The sequence below is a fragment of the Bufo bufo genome, chromosome 2, assembly GCF_905171765.1.
Source record: "Bufo bufo chromosome 2, aBufBuf1.1, whole genome shotgun sequence".
NCBI classification, from domain to species: Eukaryota; Metazoa; Chordata; class Amphibia; order Anura; family Bufonidae; genus Bufo; species Bufo bufo.
The window spans coordinates 450,273,042-450,291,505 of NC_053390.1; the positions used below are offsets into that span (position 1 = coordinate 450,273,042).

The 18,464-nt window shown below is 42.1% G+C and overlaps 1 protein-coding gene across 1 annotated transcript in view; it reads right to left on the minus strand.

Annotated features, from left to right (window-relative positions):
- Window positions 1-9,466: 9,466 nt before the first annotated feature.
- Window positions 9,467-18,464, minus strand: part of EFNA2 (ephrin A2) — a 242,143-nt gene continuing 233,145 nt past the window's right edge. Inside the window, exons 3-4 of the mRNA XM_040417553.1 lie at window positions 15,465-15,530; window positions 9,467-9,622 (exon numbers count right to left, since the gene is read on the minus strand). Coding sequence (XP_040273487.1) covers window positions 9,504-9,622; window positions 15,465-15,530 — 185 coding nt within the window. The 3' untranslated portion in view covers window positions 9,467-9,503. The remainder of the gene's footprint in view (window positions 9,623-15,464; window positions 15,531-18,464) is intronic.

Here is an 18,464-nt window from a genome sequence, read left to right on the forward strand (position 1 = left end):
AAACAGAAAAGGAAACTTTTGCAGGGAACCGGCAAACAGGACAATCTATTGCTTAGGCACCCTCCTCTAGGAGAAGGTACCTTAAATACCCTGAGGTGGCCATCCACTGGCTGGTGAAGACTAGGGTAAAGACTTGTGTTCTGAGTCTATAAGAGCCGGAGAGTGCACATGCACCCTAGGGACAGACCTGGGAGACCTGGCAAGGAATGGCAAGTGGGTTCTGATTGCCGGGACAGCTGAGGGAGAAGCTAGATAGGTTGGATGGATGCCCATCCTGATAAACTGGGAGTATATATCTAATCATTTAGTACTTGAATGCCAAAATTCTGATTAATAATATGTTTCATTGTAGTCACCTGAACCTAGCTCAATATGCAGGCTATAATAAGAGTTGTAGTATACAAAGGTCAACCATTTCTAACTCACCCTTAGGGCTCATGCACACTACCGTATGTATTTTTCGTTCCGCAAAAAACGGATCCGCAAAAAATACGGATGACGTCCGTGTGCGTTCCGTATTTTGCGGAACGGAACAGCTAGCCCCTAATAGAACAGTACTATCCTTGTCCGTAATGTGGACAATAATAGGACATGTTATGTTTTTTAGCGGAACGGAAATACCGACATACGGAAACGGAATGCACACTGAGTAACTTCCGGTTTTTTTGCGGACCCATTAAAATGAATGGTTCCGCATACGGTCCGCAAAAAAAACGGAATGTACACGGAAAGAAAATACGTTCATGTGCATGAGCCCTTAGGCTCAGAGCAAGTTTTACCGGGTAACATTTTGAAACGCTTGCAAATATGCTTTGACCTTCACATCTGTGTATATATTTCTAAACAGATACACAAGCAGCCACAATATTTCTGCTTCTTTCATGAGGGCAGTGAATGTTTATACTTATTTATATATTTTTGTAACCAGCAATCATATAATATGCTCCATGGAGAACTGCTTTCTCGGGTGTGTTTTTATCTTCAGAATATCAACAGATAAATTGCAGAGGAAAAATATCTAAATGTTCTCCTGTGGATCTCTGTTACTGCCAAGTGCTTGACATTGGCCCTGAGCTTGTTTAATGCAAAGCTACCATTTTCTCCTGGCTTACTTTGATTGCTAAGAATTTATACTATAAAGTTCTGGTTTTGGCAATATAGACAAATGCCATTAACCTAAACCCTTTTTTTTTTTAGACAAAGACCTAGTAAATGTATATGTATGTGGAGATCACTAGGTCTTTTGTGGATTTCTGTAAGGTAGATTTCACAGAGTGAAGGAATTACTAGTTAATTACTGGTATTTATACTATATTTATATCCCACCATAAGTATTTTTTACACTATACACATTGATAGGACCTTATCTTGTAGTGTATAGCTTGCCATTATATTATGAAAGTCTATTATCAGGTATTTTATGTATTATATTATTCACCTTTACACCTATCTAAAAGAGTATTCCTGTTGAAATTGATACACTGAGTTACATCTAGTGCAAGGTTACTTTACGTAAGGAATAGTAACATAGCTTGTAAGGTCAAAAAAACATATGTCCATTCAGTTCAGCCTGTTATCCTGCATCCAGAGGAAGGCAACAAAACCCCCATGAGCCAGAATCAATTTTTCCTCAAAATAATACTTCCCAACTCTAAATATACAATCAGAATAAATCCCTGGATCAGTGACCTACCTTGGGTGACCTCTCACTGCATTTTGTCAAGAGAATTCCTTTAATTCAGTGCATATTTAAAGCATGTAGATTACTTTTCTCTATATGAAGCTACAGAGGCAAGAGTCACAATAGATTTAAAGAGGACCTTTCATCTGGCAAAACATTGTGAACTAAGTGTCATGATCTGTACAGCGGCACCCAGGGATCTCACTGCACTTACTATTATACCTGGGCGCCACTCCGTCCTCCTGCTATGTCCTCCGGTATGTTCGGTCACTTGGTTATAGTAGGAGGAGACTGCCCTTGTTCTCCTGGGCGTCTCCTTCTCCTAGGCTGTAGCGATGGCTAATCGCAGCGCAGAGCTCACAGCCTGGGAGAAAAAAACCTCCCAGGCTGTGAGCTCTGCGCCGCTGTACAGATTATGACACTTAGTTCACAATGTTATGCCAGATGAAAGGTCCTCTTTAAGAATGGTGTGACTTTGGACTTGAACCATTTTAAAACAAGATGGGAGGCATTTTCAATGTTTTTTTTTTTTTTCCCTCTTAGATGTACCAGAAAGAATTTGGGATTTTCTTACATATTATCCTTACATGTTTAGTTGGTTCCAGTTTGCATTGTGATGCTCTGCGTTTTGCCATTGTAGGTATGAGTTTGCAATAATATTAAACATACAAAATGCAAAACTTTCACAAGCTGTATGAGTTGAAACTGATAGTGTCTAAGTTTGGATATACAGTGCTGCCCATAATTATTCATACCCCAAATTTTTACTTAAAGTCACTTTTATTCAACCAGCAAGTAATTTTTTGATGGAAAATGACATAGGTGTCTCCCAAAAGATAATAAGATGATGTACAACGGGCATTATTGTGGGGAAAAAAAAACATTTCTCAGCTTTTATTTACATTTGAGCAAAAAATACAAGATGCTCCGCACTGTGGAAAATCTCAGAGGACGTGGTCGAAAAGCCATTACAGTGACTGGCTGGCCGAAACGCGTCATCGGGTGCTATATAGCACCCGATGACGCGCGTTCGGCTCATTCGAAGTCAGGGAGAGCTGAGCATAGCAAGGGACAGACAGCGTAGGGAGTGTAATTGAATATTATTTCTGTACAAAAACGTTTCAGAGACCCAAAAGTCCTTGTAAGGACTATTGTGTGTGACAGTAGCAATATATGTTTGTAGCGCAACCTGCGCTAAATTGCTCAGTGTTAGGGAGAGCTGTGCATAGCAAGGGACAGACAGTGTAGGGAGTTTAATCAGAAGATTTTTATACAAAAAACTTTTCAGACACCCAAAAGTCCTTTTAACCCCTTAGCATGACGTACCGGTACGGCATGTTTCCCGAGTCCTTAAGGACCCATGACGTGCCGGTACGTCATGGCTTTAAAATGCGATTGCAGCGCCGCGGGGGTTAATCGGAACGGGATGCCCGCTGAAATCATTCAGCAGGCATCCTGTCACAACCTGTCACCCCCCCCCCCCCCCCCCCGTATCGGCGATCGCCGCAAACGGCAGGTCAATTCAGACCTGCGATTTGCTGCGCTTTCTGCAGTTTCTGATCAGAAACTTTAACCACCTCTGGACCGCCTAACGCAGATTCGCGTTCCCGAGGTGGCAGCCCTGCGCAGAGTCACGCATATATGCGTCATCTCGCGATGGCCGAGATTTCCTGTGAACGCGCGCACACAGGCGCGCGCGCTCACAGGAACGGAAGGTAAGAGAGTGGATCTCCAGCCTGCCAGCGGCGATCGTTCGCTGGCAGGCTGGAGATGTGATTTTTTTTAACCCCTAACAGGTATATTAGACGCTGTTTTGATAACAGCGTCTAATAAACCTGCTACCTGGTCCTCTGGTGGTCCCCTTTGTTTGGATCGACCACCAGAGGACACAGGCAGCTCAGTAATATGTTGCACCAAGCACCACTACACTACACCCCCCCCCCCTGTCACTTATTAACCCCTTATTCACCCTTGATCACCCCTGATCACCCCATATAGACTCCCTGATCACCCCCTGTCATTGATTACCCCCCTGTCATTGATCACCCCCCTGTAAAGCTCCATTCAGATGTCCGCATGATTTTTACGGATCCACTGATAGATGGATCGGATCCGCAAAACGCATACGGACGTCTGAATAAAGCCTTACAGGGGCGTGATCAATGACTGTGGTGATCACCCCATATAGACTCCCTGATCACCCCCCTGTCATTGATCACCCCCCTGTCATTGATCACCCCCTGTAAAGCTCCATTCAGATGTCCGCATGATTTTTACGGATCCACTGATAGATGGATCGGATCCGCAAAACGCATACGGACATCTGAATGGAGCCTTACAGGGGAGTGATCAATGACTGTGGTGATCACCCCATATAGACTCCCTGATCACCCCCCTGTCATTGATTACCTCCTGTAAGATCCATTCAGATGTCCGCATGATTTTTACGGATCCACTGATAGATGGATCGGATCCTCAAAACGCATACGGACGTCTGAATAAAGCCTTACAGGGGCGTGATCAATGACTGTGGTGATCACCCCATATAGACTCCCAGATCACCCCCCTGTCATTGATTACCCCCCTGTCATTGATCACACCCCTGTAAAGCTCCATTCAGATGTCCGTATGATTTTTACGGATCCACTGATAGATGGATCGGATCCGCAAAACGCATACGGACGTCTGAATAAAGCCTTACAGGGGCGTGATCAATGACTGTGGTGATCACCCCATATAGACTCCCTGATCACCCCCCTGTCATTGATTACCCCCCTGTAAGATCCATTCAGATGTCCACATGATTTTTACGGATCCACTGATAGATGGATCGGATCCGCAAAACGCATACGGACGTCTGAATAAAGCCTTACAGGGGCGTGATCAATGACTGTGGTGATCACCCCATATAGACTCCCTGATCACCCCCCTGTCATTGATTGCCCCCCTGTCATTGATCACACCCCTGTAAAGCTCCATTTAGACGTCCGCATGATTTTTACGGATCCACTGATAGATAGATCGGATCCGCAAAACGCATACGGACGTCTGAATGGAGCCTTACAGGGGCGTGATCAATGACTGTGGTGATCACCCCATATAGACTCCCTGATCACCCCCCTGTCATTGATTACCCCCCCTGTCATTGATCACCCCCCCTGTCAGGCTGCATTCAGATGTCCGTATGATTTTTACGGATCCACTGATAGATGGATCGGATCCGCAAAACACATACGGACATCTAAATGGAGCCTTATAGGGGGGTGATCAATGACAGGGGGGTGATCACCCCATATAGACTCCCTGATCACCCCCCTGTCATTGATTACCCCCCTGTCATTGATCACACCCCTGTAAAGCTCCATTCAGATGTCCGCATGATTTTTACGGATCCACTGATAGATGGATCGGATCCGCAAAACACATACGGACATCTGAATGGAGCCTTATAGGGGGTGATCAATGACAGGGGGGTGATCACCCCATATAGACTCCCTGATCACCCCCCTGTCATTGATCACCCCCCTGTCATTGATCACCCCCCTGTCATTGATCACCCCTTTCTTACAAAGCCTCATATTCCACTAACTTGTGTCAAAAAATAAAATCTCACATGAACTCACCATACCCCTCACGGAATCCAAATGCGTAAAATTTTTTAGACATTTATATTCCAGACTTCTTCTCACGCTTTAGGGCCCCTAGAATGCCAGGGCAGTATAAATACCCCACATGTGACCCCATTTCGGAAAGAAGACACCCCCAGGTATTCCGTGAGGGGCATATTGAGTCCATGAAAGATTGAAATTTTTGTGCCAAGTTAGCGGAAAGGGAGACTTTGTGAGAAAAAAATAAATAAAATCAATTTCCGCTAACTTGTGCCAAAAAAAAAAAAATTTCTATGAACTCGCCATGCCCCTCATTGAATACCTTGGGGTGTCTTCTTTCCAAAATGGGGTCACATGTGGGGTATTTATACTGCCCTGGCATTCTAGGGGCCCTAAAGCGTGAGAAGAAGTCTGGGATCCAAATGTCTAAAAATGCCCTCATAAAAGGAATGTGGGCCCCTTTACGCATCTAGGCTGCAAAAAAGTGTCACACATCTGGTATCGCCGTACTCAGGAGAAGTTGGGGAATGTGTTTTGGGGTGTCATTTTACATATACCCATGCTGGGTGAGAGAAATATCTTGGCAAAAGACAACTTTTCCCATTTTTTTATACAAAGTTGGCATTTGACCAAGATATTTATCTCACCCAGCATGGGTATATGTAAAATGACACCCCAAAACACATTCCCCAACTTCTCCTGAATACGGCGATACCACATGTGTGGCACTTTTTTGCAGCCTAGGTGGGCAAAGGGGCCCACATTCCAAAGAGCAGAAGCGGGGGTAATTTGCGCGCCCCCCGCTTGCCTTCCTTGGATGTGGTAGCCGTATCTCAGGCTCCCTCTCCGGAATCGAACACTGATTCCCCGTTACCCGTGGTCACTATGTTATGTGCATAAACGAATATCGAAATATTGATAGGGCAGACATCCAAATGGATCATCGACGTCAGAGGGCCGTGCGATCAGGCAGAAGTTAACTAGAGTCAACAAAGGGGCAGCAGGCCCTCGCCCATAATGTTTGCGATGGTCAGTTCACCTGCAGGCCCTCAACCATAATTTTTTCCATGGTCAGCTAAGCAGCAGGCACTCTCCCATAAGAGTCTGGTCAACACAATCCTAACCGCCAGGGGTCACATAACTAATTAGCACGGAGGAGTCTCGTCGGAATTAACCAGACAAATCGCTCCACCAACTAATAACGGCCATGCACCACCACCCACAGAATCGAGAAAGAGCTATCAATCTGTCAATCGTTTCCGTGTCCGGGCCGGGTGAGGTTTGCCGTGTTGAGTCAAATTAGGCCGTAGGCTCCACTCCTGGTGGTGCCCTTCCATCAATTATTTAAAGTTTCAGATTTGCAACCATACTCACCCCGGAACCCAAAAACTTTGGTTTCCCTGAAGCTGCTCGGCGGGTCATGGGAAAAACGCCACCGTATCGCCTGTCGGATCGTCTTCAAGCCTCCAACTTTCATTGTAAAACATTCTTGGCAAATGCTTTCACTGTGGTTCGTCTTGTGCCAGTCCACGAATTTCACCTCTAGCGGCGCAATACCGTGGCCACCAGCCGTCCCCCTTAATCATGGCCCCAGTTCCGAAAAACTAAAAAAATTTTTGCTGAACTTGCACTTTATTTACAAGTAAATATACAGGAAAGAGTTTCCTAACAATTTTTCCTCTATTATTATTGTCAGTCTGTGGCGTACTAATTAGAAAACATCGTTCCCAGCAGTGAACTGGGAGTCCAAGATACATTCAGACATCCTCCTTATGCTGTTCCCAAACCATTTCGGTGGTGTTTCCATCAATTTCTGACATTTTCCTATGAACCAGGCACCCTCCCCTCTTCACAGCAGGGGGTGCCTGCCTGGTTTAATGCTCGGGTTCTCCCATTGACTTCCATTATACTCGGGTGTTTGGCCTGAGCCCCCAAGCACTACGGTGCTTGATCAGCACTACTTGCGACAAATTTTGTCGCAAGTGCCATTTCTGTTTTGCCTTCACGACTTTCTCAAAAAGGGACATGGAGAGGGCCAGTTTTCTGGCATAAATAAAGACTGAAATCTATGGCCGCTCGGAGGCACACGGACTTCCAAAGATGCGGCTAACTTATGATGAAACCTGTGCCTCGCCATAAATTAGGTGCTTCTTCCGGCAGCGCAGAGGAGATCATAGACCAGGGTTAACCGCTAGTCTATGATAAATCTCCACCTTACAGTTCGTACAAAGCATAAACAGTTGATGCTGTTTAAATGATTTCACCCTTGCCAAATACTGTTTTTGAAAGATCATAAAAGTCGGTATGATTGCCCACTAGGTGGGAAAGAGAAATCCTTGGAAGTAATGTAAGTAAAGAAAAAAATTAAATATTCCATTTCATTTTTATAGATCTTTTAAAAAATATGACCCAAGGCAACATCCGAAAAAAGCGAGAGTGGATAAAATGTATTTTATTGCAAGTTTTTGCTTCCTAGTCTATAAATCATACAACTTCCATAAAATTCATTGTCAGCAATACATAGAAAATCACAGTATACCTGCTGGCTCTATTTACACACATGGATGAAGTGTCTGAGACTTGCACCTATAGCAGGCAGACAGATACCGAGTGATGAGATGGGAGAATCACAGATGGAGAATAAAACAGACAAAGTATAGGTTTTTATTTGTCACTGGAGCATAGGAGCTTGAGAAACAACACCAAGTTTTATTTTTTGCTGCATTAAAAAGGTGATGGAGTAGAGAAGACTGGAAAAGACAGACCAGCACATAAAGCTTAAGTGCAAGTTAGAAATTGTTGTTAACATGCCACCACCTAAAAGCGGAGGCGTTGTGGATACATGTACATTACAGCCATAAAGGTACTCACCATGTAACTGTGAATCCAGACCCTTCGATTTCTTCAGTGTCCTTTTTAACTATGCTGGCAGCCCCATCAAATTTTATTTTTTACAGCACCATTAAAGTTTTTTTTTTAGATTTTATTTTGGGAAATCTGTATGATATTGGCACAAAATTCTCTGTTTCTTCAAAAGAAATAGAGTTATTCAGCATTTCTGAAGTTTCATATAAACTTATGTTATTTTTCATCTAATTTTTTAACTTAAAAAATTTTTATATATGTATATATATATATTTATATATGTAGGTCCAAGTTTAATGGCTGTATACATTGCAATTGTCTCTATTGTTCCTCCATTCCGACTCACATCTGATGGCAATGAAGTAAACATAATATACAGGACACCCTCCCGCTAGAATGGGCAATTACTATGTTCCCGAAACGTACTACAGTCAGTGTGTAAAAAGTACTTATGTCCCAGAATTACAGAATGTTGTGTGAATCCTCCATTAAAATACTGATGTCAATATCCCTGTAACTATATTCAGGTTTTTATACAGTGAGGAGGCGACGTCTGGATCAATAAGCTTCACATGGCACATCTCATCGATTAAGAGCTTAATAAACTGATTTACAAAGGAAGGTTAATTATTTAGTGCTAGCTGTTCAGTGGTGTTACCATAAGAACAGAATGATAGAAGACTGAATTGTTACAAGGGAAATTGACATTATAAGGGTCTTAGGTGTGATTTTCTGTCCGAGTGAAAAGAAGCTCTAGAAAGCTATTACAGAAGACAAACAATTGTGTTGTTTTTTTTTGGCTGCCTTATGTGGTCTTGGAGACAGGGGCATGATAACCAATCTTGGTCCCTCCATATTTGAACCTTACACATCCAAAAATTATTTCACAATATGAATCCATACTGTTTGTAGAGAAATTGGGATAGAATATGACAGGTGAATGGAAGGAAATGTCAGATGACAGAATAGCTAGAGTGAGCCGAAACCCATTACATACATATTGGAAAAGAATCTCCACAATTATGTTGTTCTACTGGTGCAAAAGCAGGAAACATACTAAGAATACAAAATAAAAAGACTATACATTTGGTCTGAAAATGTAAAAAGCAAGTTACTGGAAAGCTCCAAATTCCAGCAAACCTGCGCTTGTGGGCCCCAATTTAATCAGCAAAGCTTTGCCCTCATTTAGATGTCACCAGAAATCAAGATCGTTCACACTGTTCTCATGAGGGAAATTCACTTCTTTTCCGTTTGTGTCTCATACAAATGTTCCAGATTTCCAGATGTCAGTCTCTTCTTTGCTCCTTTTTTCTCCCTCTTCTGTATGCTGATGTTTCACCATCAAATAGCTACAAGACTATGATAGTCCAAAACAGAAGAAAACCAAGGCTGGAGTGAGGGACCCTGAGACTTAGGCCCGAATTATTGCTGGTGAAGATAGGCTCCGGAGACTCGTAAAGAGAATCATCTAAAGGTTAAAAAGAAAAAAAACACAAAGGTTAGAGATCATCATGGTTTGTGTTGAATTCATAAATACAGGAGTGCATCTACGGTTGATACCTTCCATGAGTACTATACAAGGAAATACTGTATTTACCTTTCACTAGCCCAATTTACAAAACACCATGGGATTCAAGTAATGTTCTATGGCAGTTTCTTTGGTACAGAAAATTTGCATATTGTGTATTGTATTGTTTTCAAAATTCTCAACCTTTAAGTTTTTCCTACACCCTCATCACTTTTCCAAAAAGTGTGAAACGCCATTCTTTAGTAAATGACTCCTCAGGCAGACCTATTAAAGCACTTACACCACTTATAGGCCTTATGCACAATATAGCTAAGCCTACTGAATTGGATATACTGGAACAGTCCCATTGTCATATCCTATGGTACGTCTTGGAAATTCAGTGTTCTCTCCCTTACCTCACTCCAAGGACTAAAGCTGGGATCACATTCTATAGACTGTGGGGGAAATTTATCATTATGGGTGTATTTGAGATAAGTATTTAGACTCGAGTTGCTATACACACCTATACCAAATTTATGTAAATATATATATATATATATATATATATATATAATAAATTTGGCTCAAGTGCAATGTGGTTGTGTCTAGACAGTGAAAGTATGCCAGGGGGATGGCTCATGTAAATATGCTACATTTCTTTGACTTTTAAAATAGTCACATAAGATAAATGAGACATAAAAGTGATCTATACAACACCACACTCCACTCTTGCAAGTGGTGCAGGGTGGCGCAGGAGGCCTAAAGATTCCAAAATTTGCACAACTGCAATTGTGTGCCAACAATGCAACAATTTAATGCCAAACACATTTGATAAATGTCCCCATTTGACTTTGCCAAATGGAGGCTAAATAAATCACACAATGGGGGTTCTTTTCCCTAAAGACTCACATTTTATATGCCAGTCCTAATAAGGCCATCTGAGCAAGATGCAGCCAAGATCTCTTAATAAATGTGTCCCTTCTGTGATGTCTGTCAGCCAGAAATTGAAATTTACACCAGCTAGGAGCTTAGCTACATTAAAAGTTACAATTACCCCAGTTTTGTGTTTTAAATTATAGTATATGTGTTGGGATTGGGAACCCTTATGCTTAGCGTAGGAACTCAAAAGTCACAAACTTTTTCCAAAAATGTGCACCAGAAAACTTGCATACAAGTTATGTAAATGACCTCGAATAAGTCCACTTCTGTTCTTTATATTGGATAATTGTATGACAGCAGGCTCCTGTTTTGATCACATAAGTGGAAGTGGAGAAGACACACAAAATCAAGTGTGCCAATCTGTAAAAAAAAGACATGGATCGCACATCTACACATCATACACACAGTACTTAGTATATGTCTTCATCAAAATGCAAAGGCCCACTCACTAAGTCAAGATGGCCTCTCTTGAGTGGGTCCCTACTTTAATTTGGCATAACTCCACATGTCAACCAACATAGCACATGCAGGCAGCAAGACCCACAACAGCAGCACAACACCACCACTCTCTTATGTTTTTTTTTTTATTTTGTTTTTTTTTATGGTAGCAGAACTCTTCCATCAACCCATGTCTCCATTCATTTCAATGGAGATGTAATCCACACAGAAATCTGTAACATAATTCACAAATTTCCATCCTATTCTGTTATGGGAAAAAAAAAACACAAGAAAATCCACAGCATAATCCACAACTAAAATGCAACTTTGTAAAATCCACACCTGTGAAATTTGCTGTGTAAAATTCTGCCACGTATGAGGGTACCCTGAGAGCACATGGGTGCAAGTTTCAAAACAGAAAATCTGCATGTTTTTTTCTAATGGATTTCTGTGTATTTCTGCACCAAATATACACCACAAAGCGCATGTGTTACTTGCGGTTTTTGGTGTGGATTTCATACAGATATTCTGCAGATCTCACCCTTGCATTGAAAAAATTTAAATCCACACAAAGAATTCACATTAAGCGAATAAAAAAATCGGCATGGCAGGTCAATTTTCACATGAAAAGAAAGAAAAGTGTGCATGAGATTTGTCTAATCTCATTCACTTTGCTGGTACTGCATTATGCTGCAGTTTTTCTACATGAAAAATGCACATAAGGCCTCTTTCACACGGGCGTTGCGGGAAAAGGTGCGGGTGCGTTGCGGAAACATGCGCAATTTTTCCGCGCGAGTGCAAAACATTGTAATGCGTTTTGCACTCGCGTGAGAAAAATCGTGCATGTTTGGTACCCAAACCCGAACTTCTTCACAGAAGTTCGGGCTTGGGATCGGTGTTCTGTAGATTGTATTATTTTCCCTTATAACATGGTGGAAAAAATGTGGAAAAAATGCACATAAGGCCTCTTTCACACGGGCGTTGCGGGAAAAAGTGCGGTGCATTGCGGGAACATGCGCAATTTTTCCGCGCGAGTGAAAACATTGTAATGCGTTTTGCACTCGCGTGAGAAAAATCGCGCATGTTTGGTACCCAAACCCGAACTTCTTCCCAGAAGTTCGGGCTTGGGATCAGTGTTCTGTAGATTGTATTATTTTCCCTTATAACATGGTTATAAGGGAAAATAATAGCATTCTTAATACAGAATGCATAGTACAATAGGGCTGGAGGGGTTAATTAAATTAAACTCACCTTAATCTACTTGCTCGCGCAGCCCGGCTTCTCTTCTGTCTTCTTTTTTTGCTGTGTGCAGGAAAAGGACATGTGGTGACGTCACTCCGGTCATCACATGGTCCGTCACATGATCCATCACCATGGTAAAAGATCATGTGACAGACCATGTGATGACCGGAGTGACGTCACCACAGGTCCTTTTCCTGCACACAGCAAAAAAGAAGACAGAAGAGAAGTCGGGCTGTGCGAGCAAGTGGATTAAGGTGAGTTTAATTATTTTGTATTTTTTTTTAACCCCTCCAGCCCTATTTTACTTTGCATTCTGTATTCAGAATGCTATTATTTTCCCTTATAACCATGTTATAAGGGTCCCCATCCCGATCGTCTCCTAGCAACCGTGCGTTAAAATCGCACCGCATCCGCACTTGCTTGCAGATGCTTGCGATTTTCACGCAACCCCATTCATTTCTATGGGGCCTGCGTTACGTGAAAAACGCACAAAGAGGAACATGCTGCGATTTTCAGGCAACGCACAAGTGATGCGTGAAAATCACTGCTCGTGTGCACAACCCCATAGAAATTAATGGGTCAGGATTCAGTGCGGGTGCAATGCGTTCAACTCACGCATCGCATCCGCGTGGAATACTCGCCCGTGTGAAAGGGGCCTAAGGGTTTTTACCTGCATGGGCTCAGTCTGTTTTTTGAGACCACATGGAAAGGTGAGCTTTTGAGATCTGTTCACATGGGAAAGTGCTGCATGATGGCTGTTATGGCTGTGGGTTGATGAGGGCTGCTGTTGGGCTGCTTGGTCTTGCTGCCTACAGGTGTTGTGTTGCAGAGGCAGTGTTCCTGGTGGCGCTTCCCAAATTAGAGTAAGGACCCACTCATAAGAGGTCACCTAGTCGTGGTGAGTGAGCCTATGCATTTTGATCAAAAAGCATACAAAGTACCCCATTGACATGTTTATAAATTATGCTGAGAAGCAATAGATCAATTCAAGACATACAGAAGTGAAACCCATGTATTTTCTGTTCTATAGATTGAAAAAATCAAGTCTGCCTACTGGCCTGTATGGGGTCTATTACATCTTGTCCTGTATTTTCAAGCTCAAGGTTTGGCAAATTAATTTCACATTTTACTCTTTGACATATTTGGCAAGACATAAAGAACTGGCACCAGACATACAGCAATGAGATCCAAGTACAGTGGAAGGAAAACACAAGGTGGTAATTTATTACACCATGAATTAGGGCTTTGCCTCATTTTTGGGTAATTGCTAGAAGTTTTGCGACTTTTTGCATTTTTAGGCTACTTTCACATTAGCGTTTTTCTTTTCCGGCATAGAGTTCCGTCACAGGGGCTCTATACCAGAAATGAACTGATCAGGCATATCATACGGTTTTATCTCCGGCGAAAAAAAACTGAATACTTGCCTGAATGCCGGATCCGGCATTTTTTTCCTCAGACCTTTAAAAATGAGAAAAAAATAAATACCGGATCCGTTTTGCCTGATGACACCGGAAAAATGGTTCCGGTATTGCAATGCATTTTTCTGACTGATCAGGCATTTTTCAGACTGATCGGGATCCTGATCAGTCTGAAAAATGCCTGATCAGTCAGAAAAAATGACATGCGTTTGCATACAGGCAAAGGAACTGCCTGCCGTAATCAAACAACGCAAGTGTGAAAGTACCCTTACACCTCTCACTCCAGTTTTGAAAAGTGGGTAGGGAAGTCAGCGTGGTTAGCTATGTTAAAGCCAGAATCCTACTCCACACTGATTAGGGGCAACACCCCGAAATAGCTGTCTGTGGATGGATAACTGGCTTAGGTCTTCCCCGTCACATCCTTAAAGCTTGTAAAAGAGCGGGATCTTGACATAGGGGCCACTTAATATGGTGGATTTGGTAATCTCTGTAATGGGGACACCCCTTTGCTTGGTTTTCCTTCCTTTAAGGGATATCTGGCTTTCACTGTGTTGAAGACCCATAACTGGGGCTCCATGGTAATTTTGCATATCACTGTTTCCCAGGGAGCTTTGCACTTTGGATTGCTGTGTCGAGACTCTTAAATGAGGCTCCACAGTGTTTTCTGTAGCTGGTCTCCCTAAGATCAGCTATTGTTTTGTTTGAGTAGTCTCCAAGGCATTGCTCCCGGTTAGCCAGAATCCTACTCCACACTGATGAGGGGCAACACCCCGAAACAGCTGTCTGTGGATGGATAACTGGCTTAGGTCTTCCCCGTCACATCCTTAAAGCTTGTAAAAGAGCGGGATCTTGACATAGGGGCCACTTAATATGGTGGATTTGGTGATCTCTGTAATGGGGACACCCCTTTGCTTGAATTTCCGTCCTTTAAGGGATATCTGGCTTTCACTGTGTTGAAGACCCATAACTGGGGCTCCACGGTTATTTTGCATATAGCTATGTTAAAGGGCATCTGTCCGCAGATTTGTACCTATGAAACTGACTGACCTGTTGCATGTGTGCTCGGCAGCTGAAGGCACCTGTGTTGGTCCCATGTTTATATGTGCCCTCATTGTTGAGAAAAATGAAGTTTTGATGAGCCTCTAGGAGCAACAGGGGTGTTGCCATTACACCAAGAGGCTCTGCCCTTTCTGCAACTGCCGCGCCCTCTGCACTTTTATTGACATTAGATGAAGTCAGGGCCAGACATGATTACGTTTACGCTGCCTGACCCTGATGGTTAAAGTGCAGAGGGCGCACCAACTGCAGAGAGATGAGCCTCTAGGAGTAACGGCAATGCCCCTGTCGCCCCTAGAGGCTCATTTGCATGTATTAAAGCATAATTTTTATCAGCAATGTGGGCATATATGAACATAGGAACAACTCAGATGCCTTTAGCTGCCAAACACACATAAAACAGGTCAGCCAGTGTCATAGCTGCAAATCTGTTTACAGATGCCATTTAACATAGATATTCACTTTCCTACCACTTTTAGAAGCTGCCCATTAATTAGGTTCACTCCAGATTTATCACTGCAACTTTTTTTAAAAGTCACAATCTCACTCTAATCATGTGGGCGCATACAAAAACTGCAATACCATTTTAGACAAAAGTGTTTATAGATAAACCAAATTTAACAAACATCATGCAACATTTAATATATTTGGCACAAGGTACACCAACACACACTCAAGCAAAAATTCCCCCTTCCCCCCAAGATACTTACTTGTTGGACGTACGTAAACTTTCAGCCTGAGACAAGGTTTATCCACCAAGTTGGGAGGGGTGGAGGCTAGGAGATAAAATATATACATTTTTATACAAAATGTTATATTTTATAACAATACATGCAACTGTTATTCAACGTTTCTGTTATTTGTTTTAAAGTTCTACAATAAGCCTGGTTGCACATCATTAAAAGATCAACCAACAGGGCACTCTGGACCAGATCAGTCCCTTGGCCAGATCATTACACTCTCAATGACAGTTGTTTTAAACAGAACTAAGGCTACTTTCACACTAGCGTTTCTATTTTCCGTTATTGAGATCCGTCATGGGGTCTCAATACCGGGAAAAAAATGCTTCCGTTGTGTCCCCATTTATTGTCAATGGGGACAAAATGTAACTGAACCAAATGCTCCAAAATGCATTCCGTTCCGTTTGGTTGTGTTCATATACCGGAGAGCAAACCGCAGCATGCTGCAGTTTTCTTTCCATCATGGGATGCAGAGCAAGATGGATCCGTCATGACCCACAATGCAAGTCAATGGGGACAGATCCATTTTCTCTGACACTATCTGACACAATAGAAAACTGATCTGTCCCCCATTGATTTTCAATGGAGTTCATTACGGATCCGTCTTGGCTATGTTAAAGATAATACAAACGGATCCGTTCATAATGGATGCAGATGGTTGTATTATCAGTAATGGAAGCATTTTTGCTGAACCCTGCCGGATCCAGCAAAAACGCTAGTGTGAAAGTACACTAAATTAGTAGTAGTGGCAATACTATAATATTGCAATGCTTTTTTTCACTTTTAACAGAACTTTCTGTAAATCTACTTGATTTTTGTGGACACTGACTTTGCACAACATTCTTATATAGTAAAGACTCTTTTACACAGGCCAATGATCGAGGCAATTATCTTGAAGGAGCAATCCTAGGAACTAATTGCCCTGTCTAAAGGTCAACCAATGATCGATCAAACACTCATTCACTAGGTGAAAGCATTGCTCGTGCAGTCACCTAAATTATCATCTGGGCAGTAGATCATGCTGTCTACACAGCGCTGTGATGTCCAGAAACAATGAATGTGTATGGGGATAAGCAATCACTCTGGAGATCTCTCGTCTCCATGTAACATTTCCTGTAACTAATATTTGTATGCACTTTTCTCACATAGGGGATACAAAGCGCAGGGATGGTTGCCTAGCTCTGATGACTCCCTGGGGAGTCAGTGGCTGCTGCATAGGCGTTCATCCTCAACCTGTAGCAAGAAGGCAATTATCGGGGATGGTGGTGTACCTTCAATGTAGGCAGACCAAGAGACTGCTACTGGGGCCAGGGGGGCCAAACGCTGAGCTCCTTCCTCTTCTCTAGACAAGAAAACAATGTTTTTTCATGTAGTGAACACTAGGAGAAACTCTGTGTAAAGAGATCAATGGTAAGTATATATGTTCCTCTGCACTGAGCTCCCCCTAGTGGTGGCTGGATGCAAACATCTTTATAGTAGAGGAGAAGGAGATTTATCTACTTATATAGTGAGAAATATAGTGCTCAAAATGAGCGCCATAGTTGCAAAGCACCTGTTGCACTTTTTCCGCCATAGAAGGTGGAATAAGTGGGTTTGGTGGAGACCAATGTTTTTTATTACAATATTTAGGTAAAACTTCTTCCACTTAAAATAAAAATGTAAATTCATCAGAGAACTGGGGTGTTGTGGGTTGTGTTATGCATTGTCTGGGAGTGACTGACTCATGCATATTGGTAAACTGGGTGGGGCAGTGGGGTCCATAGTAAATGCCTGCTGTGTGGGCCCATGCAAAGGGGCTTTAAGGTTATCTTACTGTTTAAGACAAGATTAAAGGTTTTAAATAAAATTTTAATTGCTTATCATTATGTAATTATACACAGCTAAAAAGAAGCAGATTAAAAGTAAACTGCACAGAATCAGCATGCTGAATAAATGAACAGCCTCAGAGATATGACAGCATTAATTTCTGTAAACACTCGATTAAAATATGAGAATAATTAGTAAGTAACCTAAGTAACAACTTTGCGTGAACAGGTGGTCAAGTGAATGGCGTTGATCTGCACGATCAGACACCACGTATGGACAAGGGTGCCATGTGTCTGATCACATATTGATGACATATCCTACAGATCATTATTGATAGAGAACCCTTTTAATGTCTCTAGGACAAAAATATTTTTAGGCTTCCAAATTATTTATCTCTGGATTTGGTATTTAATTTTGCATCAGTGCAACTACATGAGGCTTTTGTAGGACAAATTTTAGGTTGCGGCTACACTGCAATCTGAACTGCGACATCTGACACCAAAGATCGCTGTGTAGCAGTGCAGCCATTGAGCTGAATTAAGTTGTGGTGTGACTCACAAGTTGCTATGACTGCAATCCCCAAAATGGCAAAAAAATCCAACACTGCTGGATTTTTTGCAAATCTGGAGTCATCATCACGGCAACTTACAAGTCACACTGAGACCCCATTCTATTTAGTGGCTTCACTGCGGCACAAGGGTCTTTGATTGTGTTATGGGTGTTGCAAGCGAGATCGTCATGTAGCCTCAAACTAGCTTTCTACAAGTACTATTTTAGGGAATATATGTTAATGTTTATTTTTTATTCAATTTTGCAGGGACAATAAAACAATGCTATTACGCCACGTGTTTTTCCCCTTTTTGTCCTCCAACATATGACATATTTTTTGTATATGTTGTAACAGTGATTGGGATGCCAAATATGTGGAGGTTATATTATTGTGTACGTTTTCCTAAAATAAAATGTATTTTAGAACAAAAAATATGCTTTCTGTTTTTAAAGTTTTTAAACCACATAAAAAGACTTTCATTAAACATTATTTTTAACTTATATGCCTGTGTATATAAATATTTACTGGTATGCCCTAACAGGCTTTTACAAGAGACATCTCTGGGGACCTTTGTCTGTCAGTCACAGCTCCAAGGGGGAGTGTTCCATCTTGAT